The sequence below is a fragment of the Aptenodytes forsteri genome, unplaced genomic scaffold (genome assembly GCF_000699145.1).
Source record: "Aptenodytes forsteri isolate BGI_AS27 unplaced genomic scaffold, ASM69914v1 Scaffold142, whole genome shotgun sequence".
Classification (NCBI taxonomy): domain Eukaryota; kingdom Metazoa; phylum Chordata; class Aves; order Sphenisciformes; family Spheniscidae; genus Aptenodytes; species Aptenodytes forsteri.
Window position 1 is genome coordinate 4,852,585 of NW_008794598.1, and position 13,071 is coordinate 4,865,655.

The window sequence follows — 13,071 nt, forward strand, 5'->3', positions numbered from 1 at the left end:
CCCCATTTTTAAAAAGGGAAAAAAGGAAGACCCGGGGAACTACAGGTCATTATCATACCATAAATTAATGGTTTGATTCAAACAAATATTGGGCTGATTTTATACAGAGAGGCCTTACCAAAGGCTGCAAAGCACATCAGCCATTACATCCTGGAGACCAATGGCGCTCTCACCCTATTTTACTGGTATAGTGGATTTTAAACATGACATCTAACAGAGACCGATTGGATTGTTATACACCTATTTTTGATAAAGCACTTAATTCACACACAAATAGGAAAGTCAGTCTCTGTAGAGTCATGTACTTCATTTAATGGAACAAACGTGGAAGTGGAATTCACAGTCTGACACAAGTTTCTAACAGAAAAGTTGCCCAAGACATCCAAGAAAATAATCTATAGCTGTTATCACTAACAAAGCAAGCTAGATAACGAGCAACAAAACTGCCAGGCTCCTCTTTGGGCAAGCTCCATACCTCTTGCCTTCCTACGGGCCAACCCCTCAGCACCTTCCCCACTCATCTTCACTGCAGGACAAGAAGCACTTTCTTGGAAAGTTAAAAGCATAGTCACAGGCTCATCCAGGATTGAAGCTGGATCTACATCTTAATTTGCACCAGATGACTCAGGAATTTTCTCCTCGGTAGTAAATGGATTGAGAATCCTCCGCCCTCATGGGCCACAACAGTAAGTGTCTGGCAGAGACAACGCAATTTATTTGGACACATGTTCCCCCACCAAGCATCAGAAGTGCTGCACGCGGAGCCCGTGCTGCAATCCTTGAAATACACGCATGTCCTAGGAGGACGCTATTAAACCTATCAACAAGGGGTAGGAGAGCACCAGCACCACCCGTTCCACCTGCAGGTGTGAAAATAAAGCAAATCAATCAAATGACAGTATTCCCCAGGAAGAAGGACACTCAGCTATAAAAAAGGACAGACAGAGCTTGCAAAATGAACTTCTTTTTCACTGCTCTGCAGATCCAAATCGGTTTCCAATGTCCAAAGTAGTCCTCACTGGAGGAAAAGATAGATCTGGCAAGAATGCATCAATGTCACAGCAACAGCCAGCTGCCCCAAAAAAGCACACGACACCAAACCGCTGCCGCATGCCCAGAGGGGTGGGCTGGGCGTTCAGGACAAGGAACAAAAATCTGGAGGAAATGAAGCTTTACTAGTTCTGCTGCTCATGGAACAACTTGTTTTAATAAAGAAAAATTACTGAAGACATCCAAGAACAGCAGGTTCAGGTTTCAAAGCTGAAAATAAGTTCGGGTCAGATGCAAAAAGCAGCCTGCAGCAACACCATCTGTTCCTAGGGACAGCTTTTATTTCCTTCCATCTGAGCTAAGGAAAATGTGGGTTGGAATTTCAGCTATTTTACTTTGCTCCATTAGGCTCAAAGCCTGCATCCACTACAGATTACTGCTGGGCAAGGGGACTGTGGTAAAACACCCAAATCTTTGCTCTAATACTTGCAGCACTGAAGGTGGTAAATCACACCCATAAAGACTGCTAGCTTAGACAAGTTCTAAAGACACCAATTACAGACCTGCTAGGCAAATTTTCTTGCTGTCTCTACTGTGTCTCAGAGAGGGCTATACTTTCTCATCTAATTCTTTACTGCATTACAACCAATATATGCTTTTACATTTGTGAAATAGAAATGAAATACCACGACAGAGCGAAGAACTTTAAGACGTTGCACTCATTTTTACGAAGTTTGAGTACACAGGGTAACAGACAGTAGTGAACTTGATCCACTATTTGCACTGAATATTACTAAATCTAGGAAGAGTTCAACACCATCATCTCAGTCATTCATTCATGGTCCTTGCAATATTAAAAAATAAAGTCTTCCTATTTTAGCGCTGAAAGATATCAATATTCATATTCTAAATCACTAACAAAATACACGAAACAGAAAGGATTATTTATAAAGCATGTTTAAGAGGTGAAAAGAAAAAAAAAAAGAGGTCTAGCAAGCAGACCAAAGTACTATCACGATGGACTATTTTTGATATTGGCATCAATTGCCTGTTTGATCACAGATCAAGCACAACTTCTGTGGCTTTTGATTCCCATGAAGAAAGCACGCCTAACACTCCCGTAGTTTTATAGAACTTGACATTTACTAAGTATTTAAAGGTCAGGATGTGAAAGATGCTGTAAGTGCAAAATGAAATGCCTTTGGGTTTAACAGATGAGTGTGGAGGCTTTTTTCAAAGTCATTCTATAATAAGTTTAATTTAAGGCATCTATTTCTAAAACGTGTTCTTCACCAGTTGCTCACACCCATAAAAAGCCCTTATTCCTAACACAAAATTAATTTTGGGGAGAGAATGCAACAGGAAAAAAAAAATCCAAGAATGAAGAAGCAAAAAATATACTACATTGGCGCTAATGACTGGTTTAAAAGGGCACATCATTTTTCTAGAAGGTGAACCTTAGAACGTACCTGGAGTTTACAGCTGTGTAAGACTGACGACATCATTTTTCAACAATCTGTCAGAAATAAGTGGTTTTATTCTGAAAAGGCTGCTCTCATTCAGAACTAGTGGGCTTGTCTACTGCTACTTTGCCTAAAAGCAATGCCCACGAACTCAAGTCACTTCAAATTTTACGCAGACAACAGCAAGCATGACAAGTGTTGGTACCTGTCTACTTTAATACTTCTGCTGGTAGAGATTAATATAGATAAGGACTATCTCAAACTAGGACAAGGATTTCTAACTCAAACTGGGACAGAGGGATCACAGGTTTCACCCAGAATCAACATTTCCTTTTCAGAACAGCCTTCTAAAATTTTGAAAACCAGAAAGAGGGAAAAGTCAGATTTCTTTATGTGACAGTTATTCCAGCAATCATGTGGATAAACTCAAACACGTATGTGGTGAAATTAAAAGTGAATGCAGAAGTTAAAAACCTTAGTTCAGGGAAGCGTATTTTAAAAAGCAAATGCATACCATGCAAAAACGAATGAATTGAAGAAAAACCCGACTACTGCCATCTTCAAAAGACCACAAGCAACTGAAAGGGTAAGGAGTCCTTCCAGCTCTTCCAACTGTCTCTTACTAGAACGGAAAAGGCATACAAAGTCAGTGAAAGAAAGTCCACAAATTTCTTCCAGTAAGGAGTCCTTCCAGCTTCTTCCAACTGTCTCTTACTAGAATGGAAAAGGCATACCAAAGCCAGTGAAAGAAAGTCCACAAATTTCTTCCAACTTTGACCAGCACGCAGACCACCTTCTTTTAGGATAAAAATTACTTTGTGTTCATCGACACGGAGGAAAACTGATTTTCCCTTTCCCAACACAAGCAGCGACTACCGGCTCAGCTAACCTCTTGTTTCCTTGCGAGTGACAGACATACCTGTCCCAGGAGAGGAGCTAAGACATCAAACCTACTCAGAAATCAGCGTCAGCTACAAGCTACCTGAAAAAGCCTAGATTCACATGAAAGGATAAACAAGGATTACCAGCTAGCACGCACACCAGTTGCCCAGCCGTCTCCTAAAACATCTCCTCTGCCAAATCAATAGCACAAGCTGGGAAACTGGGTGCACAAGTCCTTTACGGCGTTACAGCTGTAATATAATAAAACATTCCCCTCCTGCACGCACATTCCCCAGGAACATTTTACAGTAAACAGCTCACTGAGCTTAAGACAGTTGATGTACATTATAATTTTGTGTGCAGATCGTAAGCAGCGTACCAGAACACAAACCTATTTGAGGAAGGCCTTGCACACCTGAAAGCTCGCCTGCGTTTTCCACCCATGTCAGCTAGCCTAATCATTAGCTGCAGAAGCGCTCAAGTAATTTTATACACATGACAGGCTGCTCTTCGGCAGGCAGCGTGCAGGAAAGCCTTTATCGTAACAGCATCTGATAGCTCCATTTCAGATTCCCACCCTGCATTCGCATCAAACACTACTAGGTGTCGTGGAGGTTAGCCGTTGGGGTAATCCTGCCGCTTCTGGAGCTCTTGATGTTTACTGTTTGTCGAGCGGCATTCAAGCAGATAGGTGCTTCGCTGGGAATGACTCAACCCTGCCAGGCTGCCACAGTTTGAATTACATTCTCATTCGGCACCGGTCCACGTGAGCGAGGGAACACCAGCTGAGCGAGAGGGGATTATCTCAGCCAGCCCAAACCAGTTTCTTCACTGCAGACGGAGCCCATGCCAAGGCTTCCTTTCAGCCACCGAGCTGTCATGGAAAGAGAGCGACTCTTCCGCGGCGCTGCGCTGCCCGAGGAAGGGAGTGTCGATGCAGATTTATTTTAAGGATTTGAAAGGCGAAGCCATGCATCTCCTGAATGAACTCTTGACTTCTGTATCAAATAACTTAATTATTAATAATGATTGGGTTGTAAAGCAGGAGTCTGCAGCTAAAAATATTTCTATTGTTCTGGTTAAACTCACTTTGGCTTGTAATGTGTTTGAAAGATTGCCGAGTTACTAAAAAAGCAGGAGCTGTATTACAAGCTGGAAACAAAATTTGCAAGCAGCAATCCCCAGTACTAGAGGAACCTAAAGACACTTAAAAAAATAAACTTTGACTGTATAATCTTTCATATCTTTCTGATAAACGGCTAGATTATAAAAACATCCGAAGAGAAACACACAACTCGAGAACTGCCACATTAGATTAGTCCAACATTTTGTCAGACAGCAGCAGGTACTTCCAAATACTTCAGAGAAAAACCTTCATATATCAGACAATTAAATAAAGCAACTACTGGAGGAGCTTCCTCCCAAGTCCCGTCAATTAGCTCTTGATTTCTGTTCTGCAGCACAAAGATTTATAACCCTCTTGAAAACATTTTTAATCCTGCCTTATATAACTGTGAACCTATTTGGTCATCCGTATATAATCATTTAATCGTTTCTGAATCCAAGCATCTCTCCAATTTGCTAATATTCAGAAGCAAATTCTAAAGACATGTTTTACATACAGTGTAGTCAACTGCCATTTGCCGTCTTTAAATTCCTTACGAAGAATAAAATTGTTCTTCCAGCTTTTAAGAGAAAAATATGCCTTCTCCATACAGATCATCAATCTGGTTTTGATCTGCTGTTTGATCTCCTTTCTGAAATAGCTTCAAGTTAAAAAAAAACCCAAACAAAAAACAAAAACATGAACACATAGGAGTTGCTGCTTATAACACCATCAATTTCTCTTATTCACATAAAACTCAGAATATGTATTAGACCAACACATATTGCGGTCCCTGTATTTGGAGTGTCTTTAGTAGCTTATAAGGTCTTATTTCTACCTTCTACCCAAGTATTAGATAGCTCCACAAAAGCACAGCTGGTTTTTGAAGTTCTCTTAAGAAACTATTCTTCATACAGAGAAAACAAAACAGAGAGTATCATCGTACTGAAATTACTATAGCTTAATTTTATCTATTTTCAGCTAAAGGTATCAGGCGAGGAAAAGTTCATTCCGACTGAGCGCCTTAATCACATTCCTATGCTATCTTTATTTAGGACTCCGGTTTCCCTCCCACGTACGATGTGGGTATCACCAGTGACCCTATATTCCTCTTCGCCTTAAGGAAAACAAGCAAGAGTGATGAAAACAAATTCACAAAGCCTTGGCTAACAATCAGCAGCGAAGCTCCAGGACCTCCCATTCTTGCCGAACACTCACCTCTTCACAGACTTCTCGCACAGCAACCACATTGGGCTCCTCTTCGGGCTCCATGCCACCCCCAGGGACAATCCATCGATCAGGATGACGACTACTGCTAACCAGCAGCACCTGCGGAAAGTAGAGCGCAGCTGATGGGTAAACTCAAGGCAACGCTCCTTTTCAGAGCCCAGCTGAAGAGGAGAAGTTGTCTTTGCATCTCTCCCACCTCCAAACGTGACCAATCCAACGAGAGTCCTTGAAAATACTCCACTTTTTCCAAGACAATTTCCTTAGCCTCTTTCAGGCAGCTGTGCAAACTACATTATCAGTGACACCAAGGCGCTCCAACACTCCAAATTATTTCAACCATTACCTTCTCACTGCTCCAACGTATCGCAGAATAAATTATGCCTCTGCATACCAAAACAATTTGCTATTCGATAGAGCATCACAATACTTACAGTGTAAGTATTCACTGCTGCACCCAAAGCCACTACATACGTCTTGACAGCTTGGGATACACATCATCATGCAACAACATAAGATGGCACAGAAGCTGCTCAGCACCTTCACCCTTTCCAGAAGTAGCTTGATTTAACTTTACTGGTACCTTTGGCCTTGGTTGCCTCTGCAGTTACACTAACAACATATACAAGTCAGGTAACTGCCCGCTAAAATATTTACGTGCAATTGTTTTAACAAAGATTTTCAACTTCCCTGTGTGCCTCTTCCTATGCAGTAGGCACCAAAGAGTTCAGCTCTGGAGCCAGCACTTGGTTACTTTTGGTTTAGATGAAGTTGTTCAATGAGATATAAGCAAAATATAAGACCACATTAAACTACTTAAAAACCCGAGGAAAAGGCTGCATAGAAGGACAGACTTTTTTGAATGAGGAAAATGGTTCAACCATGTTCATCCAATTTCACAGGAGTAATTTCTCATAAGCAGGCTTTGTGGCAGTTTTTCTTGAAACACATTTTATTCCAGTGTAATTCTGTTCTGTACAAGTTCAGGTTTTGTTTTGTCATCTTCTGGAAACAAAAAGCTAAATAACAATCTCAACCGGCTAAAAATTTTCCCAAAGAACACTGAGAGACTGTGCTTATTAAATCTACTTGCAATACATCCATGAGCAGAGATGGAAACTAAAAACAAAACTAATACTGTTTTTCAGCTCTCTAAACAAAGCTTGTTCATTAGAGTCATCATGCTATACTTCATCATTTCACTGGCACAAAGCTTAGAGCCAAAGCAACTTGCTCCAGAAACTTTCCAACATACCAGTCCAATTAGGTTACAGGCCAGCTGTAACAGTTTCAATCAGACATTTCAAAGTTAAACTGTGCGAGACACTAAAATCCCAGGCTTTACTGTGTAAATGTTGATTTACCAGTAGGATATGAAAAGATTTGCACTAATTATCAAGAGGAAACCTACCTACAGAATTCAAAATTAAACTTCTGAAACAAAAACAAGAGTAAGATTTCCAGGGTTTCCCAGTTCTTTTATCTTTTGAAAATTCTCATCTGCCAACCGGCCACCCTGCAAAGCGATTTTGCGTTTTCCGGGGCCACCCAGATCACACCTGCTCAGCGCAGGGAAAAGAGGGGGGGCCAACAGACTAGAACACGCTGGGGCAAGGAGACAAGGATCAGTTGTGGGGGTCCAAACCAGAGCTCTCAAACCAGGAGCAGCAAAGCTTGAGGCAGAAACTGAAGAGGGGTCACAACAAACGTTTTGGCAACTGCTGGTCTAACCCTTCCTAAGGCTGGAGCAAAACTCGACGTTCTCAAGTGTCAGCACTCCTCTCTCTAATCAGCCATTTTCTGTGGATCCCACCAATAACAGTGTCTCAAAGCCTCCTCTTCCTGCTTCAGTCAGAACCCACATCTCAATCCTGCAATGCATGAAGCAACATCGTTTATCCAACAACCCCATTTAAATCCCTGAGCACTCCCCAATCTGCCTATTATATTAAGGCAATTACAATGCATACCAGAAATGATTTAAACTGAATGGGCTACCTTAATTCTGCAGTTTCCTAATGAGATGCTTACTACCGTACCTGCCTTCTGGCTTAGGCTGCAACGGAACAGAATTTACGCTATAGTAACATCCCGTGGTGTTTGGCCTTCTTCAGGAGGAAGACAGAATTCCTTTCCCCCAAACATCCAACCCATATAAAACATGATCAGTAAGCCATGCCTAAATAGGGAACGTAAACTTCATTCACCCTCTGAGCCTTCAAGGCTCAGGACAGCAGCCAGGCACCGTGGGCTGGGACGGCAAGGCCGTCACCAGCAACCACCTCTGGTTTGCCAATATTTGGCCACTGTGGCTCAGCACACAACGCACGCCGCTGACCCGTGCCTCTTATCCCGGTACCTTTTCCTATTACGTTACAGGACTTTTACTTCGTCCTGACTCATTACCAGTATTGTACACAGAAGAGCTTGGACTGAAATTCCCAACTTGAGGTCAGCGGGTGATTCTGAGGGCAAAGTTAAAAGAAAAGTAACGGACATTTCAAGTGTACGTTTTCTTGCCAGGTAAGGAAGCATCATCTTTGTCGTTTCTGATTTCAATTTGGAGTCCCAGCTCAAAGAAAACAACAACAACAACAACAAAATCAAAATAAGGTACAGAAACAGATCTTTGAAACTCAGCGCTGCACACTTCATGCCATTGAACTCCTGCCACCTTCCACTTGTGAGAAAAAGTATCTGCTAAGAAAATGCCTGTACAAAGACTTCTACAGGAAAGCCTGCTGGACTGCTCAGACTAAGACAATGCTTTAGCAACACACTAGTAGGAACTTTTAGGTGTAAACAACAGTTTTAGGCAAAGTAAATTAACTTCAGCTGCTCTGGCAGTTGAAAGTTTTCTGAATAGAATTAACGTGAACAACCATCGCTGGGAAGGAAAAACCTGTCATTCTCACACTTTTATGTAATCGGACTATTTCCTGTTTAATAAAAAGGAAATCCCATCAAGAGAGAGCAGGAAACATGCCCTACAAGGTCATTCTTTTAAAACAACTTTAAACAGGATATTACTACCAATGAGCTCTCCCAAGACAAAGGGGCCTAGTTCAAAATGAGGGTGAGAGACTGTTGTGTTTTAAAAAACCACACATCTAAAAAAGTCCTGTGTCCCAATACATGCCACACATTCAAAGGGATCAAGTAAAAAGGTCATTATAATCCAAATCGATATTTTCATAAGACAACATCATTGAAATATTCTGCAAGCTGCCCCAAAGCCAGTAAAATGAGATCTGCTGAAAAACAACCTCTCTCTGAAAACCACTAATATTTGGGTGGAACAGCCCAAATGCTGTTTCCAAGATAAGAAATACATTCCCCAGCACAAACCTTTTCCCCCGATGGCTGGATGGATGAAGATAAAATACCTGAGGAAGCAAAGATCCCAGCTGAGCAGGTTGCAGAAGAGAGATGTAATAGTTTGTATTTCTGCCATAAGGAGGTCAGAATTATTTTCCACGTTTCAGAACAAACGTGATATAGGGTAAGGCTAACTTACACCAAAAAGCCAAGACTGAGAACGGCAACTATACCTTCATTTTACAACACAACATGACCAAAAATGTTATTCAATTGCTCAGTTAGACTGAACTTTTTCCAATACAACTGAATCCTACAAAATAAAGGGTACAGGTTGGTTTTTTTAAAGGACCACTTGGTAGCTCCTATGTCCTCAACACCTAAATTTTTGTTCATTAACTTCTTTATTGCATAAAAACATTCATTTGAATATATACTAAAGAAAATATTTTAATCAAAACAGTCATAAAAAAAAATACCAAAAATGACTTATCTATTTTATTTCTTTAAATCAGGCCAAAACACAAAGGAAGGCTGACATTGCCATTTTACTCTTGCCAGGCAGCTGGGTTTAAGATGGCTACTGAGGCTCTTGGGATTTTGGGGGCAGATTTTGGAGCCAAGTCTTGCAGTCTTTTTGGAAAAGCATTTGCAGGTACCATGTCACATTGGCCAAGTTCTGTTTTCCAGGATTTGAAAGACAATTATGTCATTTCAAAGCTGGGAAATGAGCAACACAAGCCTCTTTGGCAACGCACAAGGCAGCCCTGAAGTAGCTCTCACACACAATCAATGAAATAAGAGAAAGGTTAGAAAAATAAGCAAAGTTTGAAGTCTACAGCAGGGGCTCCTAAACAGTGCTAGATTGTAGCCCTCGTGGTAAGCAACCTTCAAAGCAGCATGCAATCAAACAAACAAACAAACCAACCCCAAACAAATCTAGAGCAGCCTACCAACTTTCCCCAGAGGAGACAGGAAACATGCCGAGACATCTAAGGCTGCCTGGACCGCCACACGCGGAGCTAGGAGCTCCATGGGAAAGGGGAAAAGAGCTTGTCACCAGGATAAATCTGGGAGTCCCTGATACACAATGCTGACCTTAAAACAACCTAATTACATACAAATCTGTTGCATTCACATCAGGGTTTTGTTTTCTTCCTCCCCCCCCCGAAATAATGGTGCTCTGCAAAGCAAAAACTGGGCAACCAAAATAAGGCAGAAAATTAACTCCCAGTTAACAGAACAGAGATTGAGGGATTCCCAGGATCTTTCATGCTATGGTGGATTTAAACAACCACCACCCCCACCCTCCTAAGTAAAACAAGAGTAGCTATGCTGTAAGGAACATGATTCCTAGACAGAGGCTCCATAAAAGCATTACGGCAAAGACAAAAAGGGCTACAGCATTATTAGAAGCTAGGCTGCAACATTATTAGAAAATGAGCTGTGAACCTTCCAGGCTTCCAGGAAAAGACAGTCCTGCCCACACATGCCAGCCTAAGGACAATCAAGCTGGCAGATTTCATAAGAAACAGCAGACAAGATGTTAAATACATGTTTTTTGGCCCAGCCAGCATTCTGCTGCCAGAAGCCAATCTATAGCTACTGGCTAATGAAACAGCATCTGTACTTCCTTTCATGTTTTCTATCAATATTAAGCCACAAAATCATGTATTTTGCATAGCGACTAAAGCACAAACCTCCCCACATTTAAACTCACTTCACACTTTAGCTTTATTTATCAGAACATAGGCTGCAAGAAAATAACGTCTCGTAACACGCTGTAGTGAGACTGGTGGAGAAGATGGCTGACTTAAATGATTTTCGCCTGTACAATCTGTCTTTGTTTGAAAGTTTCAATTTCATAAGAGTCTCTGTATTCAGGAGTTTGGAGCTTAGCTGTGCTAGCGACTCTCCGATTTGCCCTATGACCAGGCGGGATATTGTAGCCGGTGCAGTTCTGTGTCCAGCATAATAAAGACCTTTTATGCTTTACCCAAAGTTAACAAATGTTCTCACAACGCTGATGTAATATTGCCACTGTACTTAATGCTTTTACATCTGACAAAATTGGGATCTCGATTCGACCACATCAAACCACCTTTAAACACTAAGAACAGCATAAGCTGACAGAGTTCAAGAGGAGCAGGAGGGGAAAAGAGACACTGTAGTTAGCAAAGCCGTGCAAAAATTAACCTAATTTAACCAGCAGAAACACAGCCTCAGTTACACTACAACAGAACATGCATTTTGCCAAACTGCTAACGCAGGATGGTCTAAACACGCACGCCAAGGCTTACAGGAGGGCTTCTCCCACCCTCTTGCTATTCAGGGCACGTTATGAAGTTAGCACATAGTAGTACCAAGTACAGCCTGCGGTCAGCAAGGCTACAGCCAGCTTTAAACGTGACAATGTCTTTAGCTAAGACAAGAATACACACAACCTCAAGAGCAAGCCACGGAAAAACCCTCTCCTGACCATAACAGTATGTCCTCACTGTTCCTCAACAGTCCACATTTCCTTAGACAAGTGTTATTTTCACACACACACACGCACCTTGCTCCATGGCATAACACGATTTAACCTACAAAGCAGAACCTCGAAACTGGAAGCGGGAAATTAATGACAGAAAGCTAGAAGGGGAAATTATTCGCGCTACAGAACTTGACAAAGTAAAGCACAGGTCTTGAAAGAGGAGTAAGAGGTGAACTGGAAGAAGTTCAAGTCATTTCAAGCATTTGGATCGCACCTATGGTACTATAACCATAGAGGAAAAATTTAAAGAAAATCCTGTTGGTTTTTAGGCTGCTTCTTAAAATAACAATAATAAATCATCACGTACTGCACCGCTACTCTGGCTTCAAAATACCAAAGGTCATATTACTGTTACAGCAGTTTTCTTGTGACTTTAGAGTGACTGCTTACTCTTGCCAAAGAAGAACACAATCTGGAGTCCTCTCCCTCCATCAAAATTACGTTTTAGATAACCACAAAAATTCGCTGCAACATGCCTTTCACGGCAGGGACAGGACAGAGAAAGCAGCTGAAATGCCTGAACCAGCAGCCGCTTGTTTCAGAAGCAAAGGGCTGATAAGGAGGCACTCCCAGTGAAAGACCCCCAAACCGATAACCTATTTCTGCCTATCAAAACCAGCCTGTTGACCACTCGGTACTTACACAACTCATCCAGGCAGACTTTTTCCAGAAGGAATGCTAGCTTTTAAACCGGCTTTTTCTTCTAAGGGTGAGGCGGGGAGAAATGAAGGGAGTATTTTGGTCTTTTTACACAGACCAAATGACTCTGGATGTCAGCAGTTGCATATGTATACATTACTGTTTTGATTAACAAGTCCTATTCATAAAATAGAGCATGCAAAAACCCTACAGCCATGAAAATTTGAGCAGCTTTTCAAATATAAGTAGTTAATTCTACACATAACATCAATATATGTTATTTACACAAGAAAAAACTAACCTCCCAAGTCAATACGAATGAAAATAACATTCAAATCATCCGAAGCATCAAAAAAAAAAAAAAAAAAATCTACCCAGCAGGTAATTCCATCCCTCTGAATTTCACATGTTAACGTGAAATTTCTGAGAACAAAGAGTTAGTATGCATTATCCACTGAACAACAAAGACAGCTACAGAGACACAAATTCTGATATAAACATGCACAAAATCTGAAAGACCCTTGACTAGTCTGTGCAGTCAGTCTCTTGGTTGGACTCAAAAAGAACTACTGTTTAAAGAAACTGAGTACCTGCTTCCCAGTTGCTGGATATTATACACAGCATCTGAACGCTGATATTTACTACTCATAAGGTAGAACTGAGAGTTTCTTAATTTTGTTCTATCCAATTTTTCTGGGCGACCCCATCACAGAGGTATGCAAACCAGGATAATTTTCCTTATTTCAAAAAAATAAGGATAAAATCCAAGCACATGATCATTTTCCCTTGACTGAGAAGGGAAAGAGTTGTTTTTCCAGACCTTGAGAGACCATCCGTGGAAAGATTAGGTCCTTTGGCAGCGGTCCCAGCTGGGTACACCCCCCGACTGCTTGTACCTGCCTCCACGCTTC

At 41.4% G+C, this 13,071-nt stretch overlaps 1 protein-coding gene across 4 annotated transcripts in view; it reads right to left on the reverse strand.

Moving 5' to 3' along the window:
- Positions 1-13,071, reverse strand: part of NUDT3 (nudix hydrolase 3) — a 42,231-nt gene that overhangs the window by 13,783 nt on the left and 15,377 nt on the right. For all 4 annotated transcript variants that reach the window (XR_657271.2, XM_019470360.1, XM_009272851.2 and 1 more), the window contains one exon: positions 5,659-5,769. Coding sequence is in view for 3 of the 4 variants with exons in the window: in XM_009272851.2 (XP_009271126.1) it covers positions 5,659-5,769 (111 nt within the window). In the remaining variant the exon portion in view is untranslated. The remainder of the gene's footprint in view (positions 1-5,658; positions 5,770-13,071) is intronic.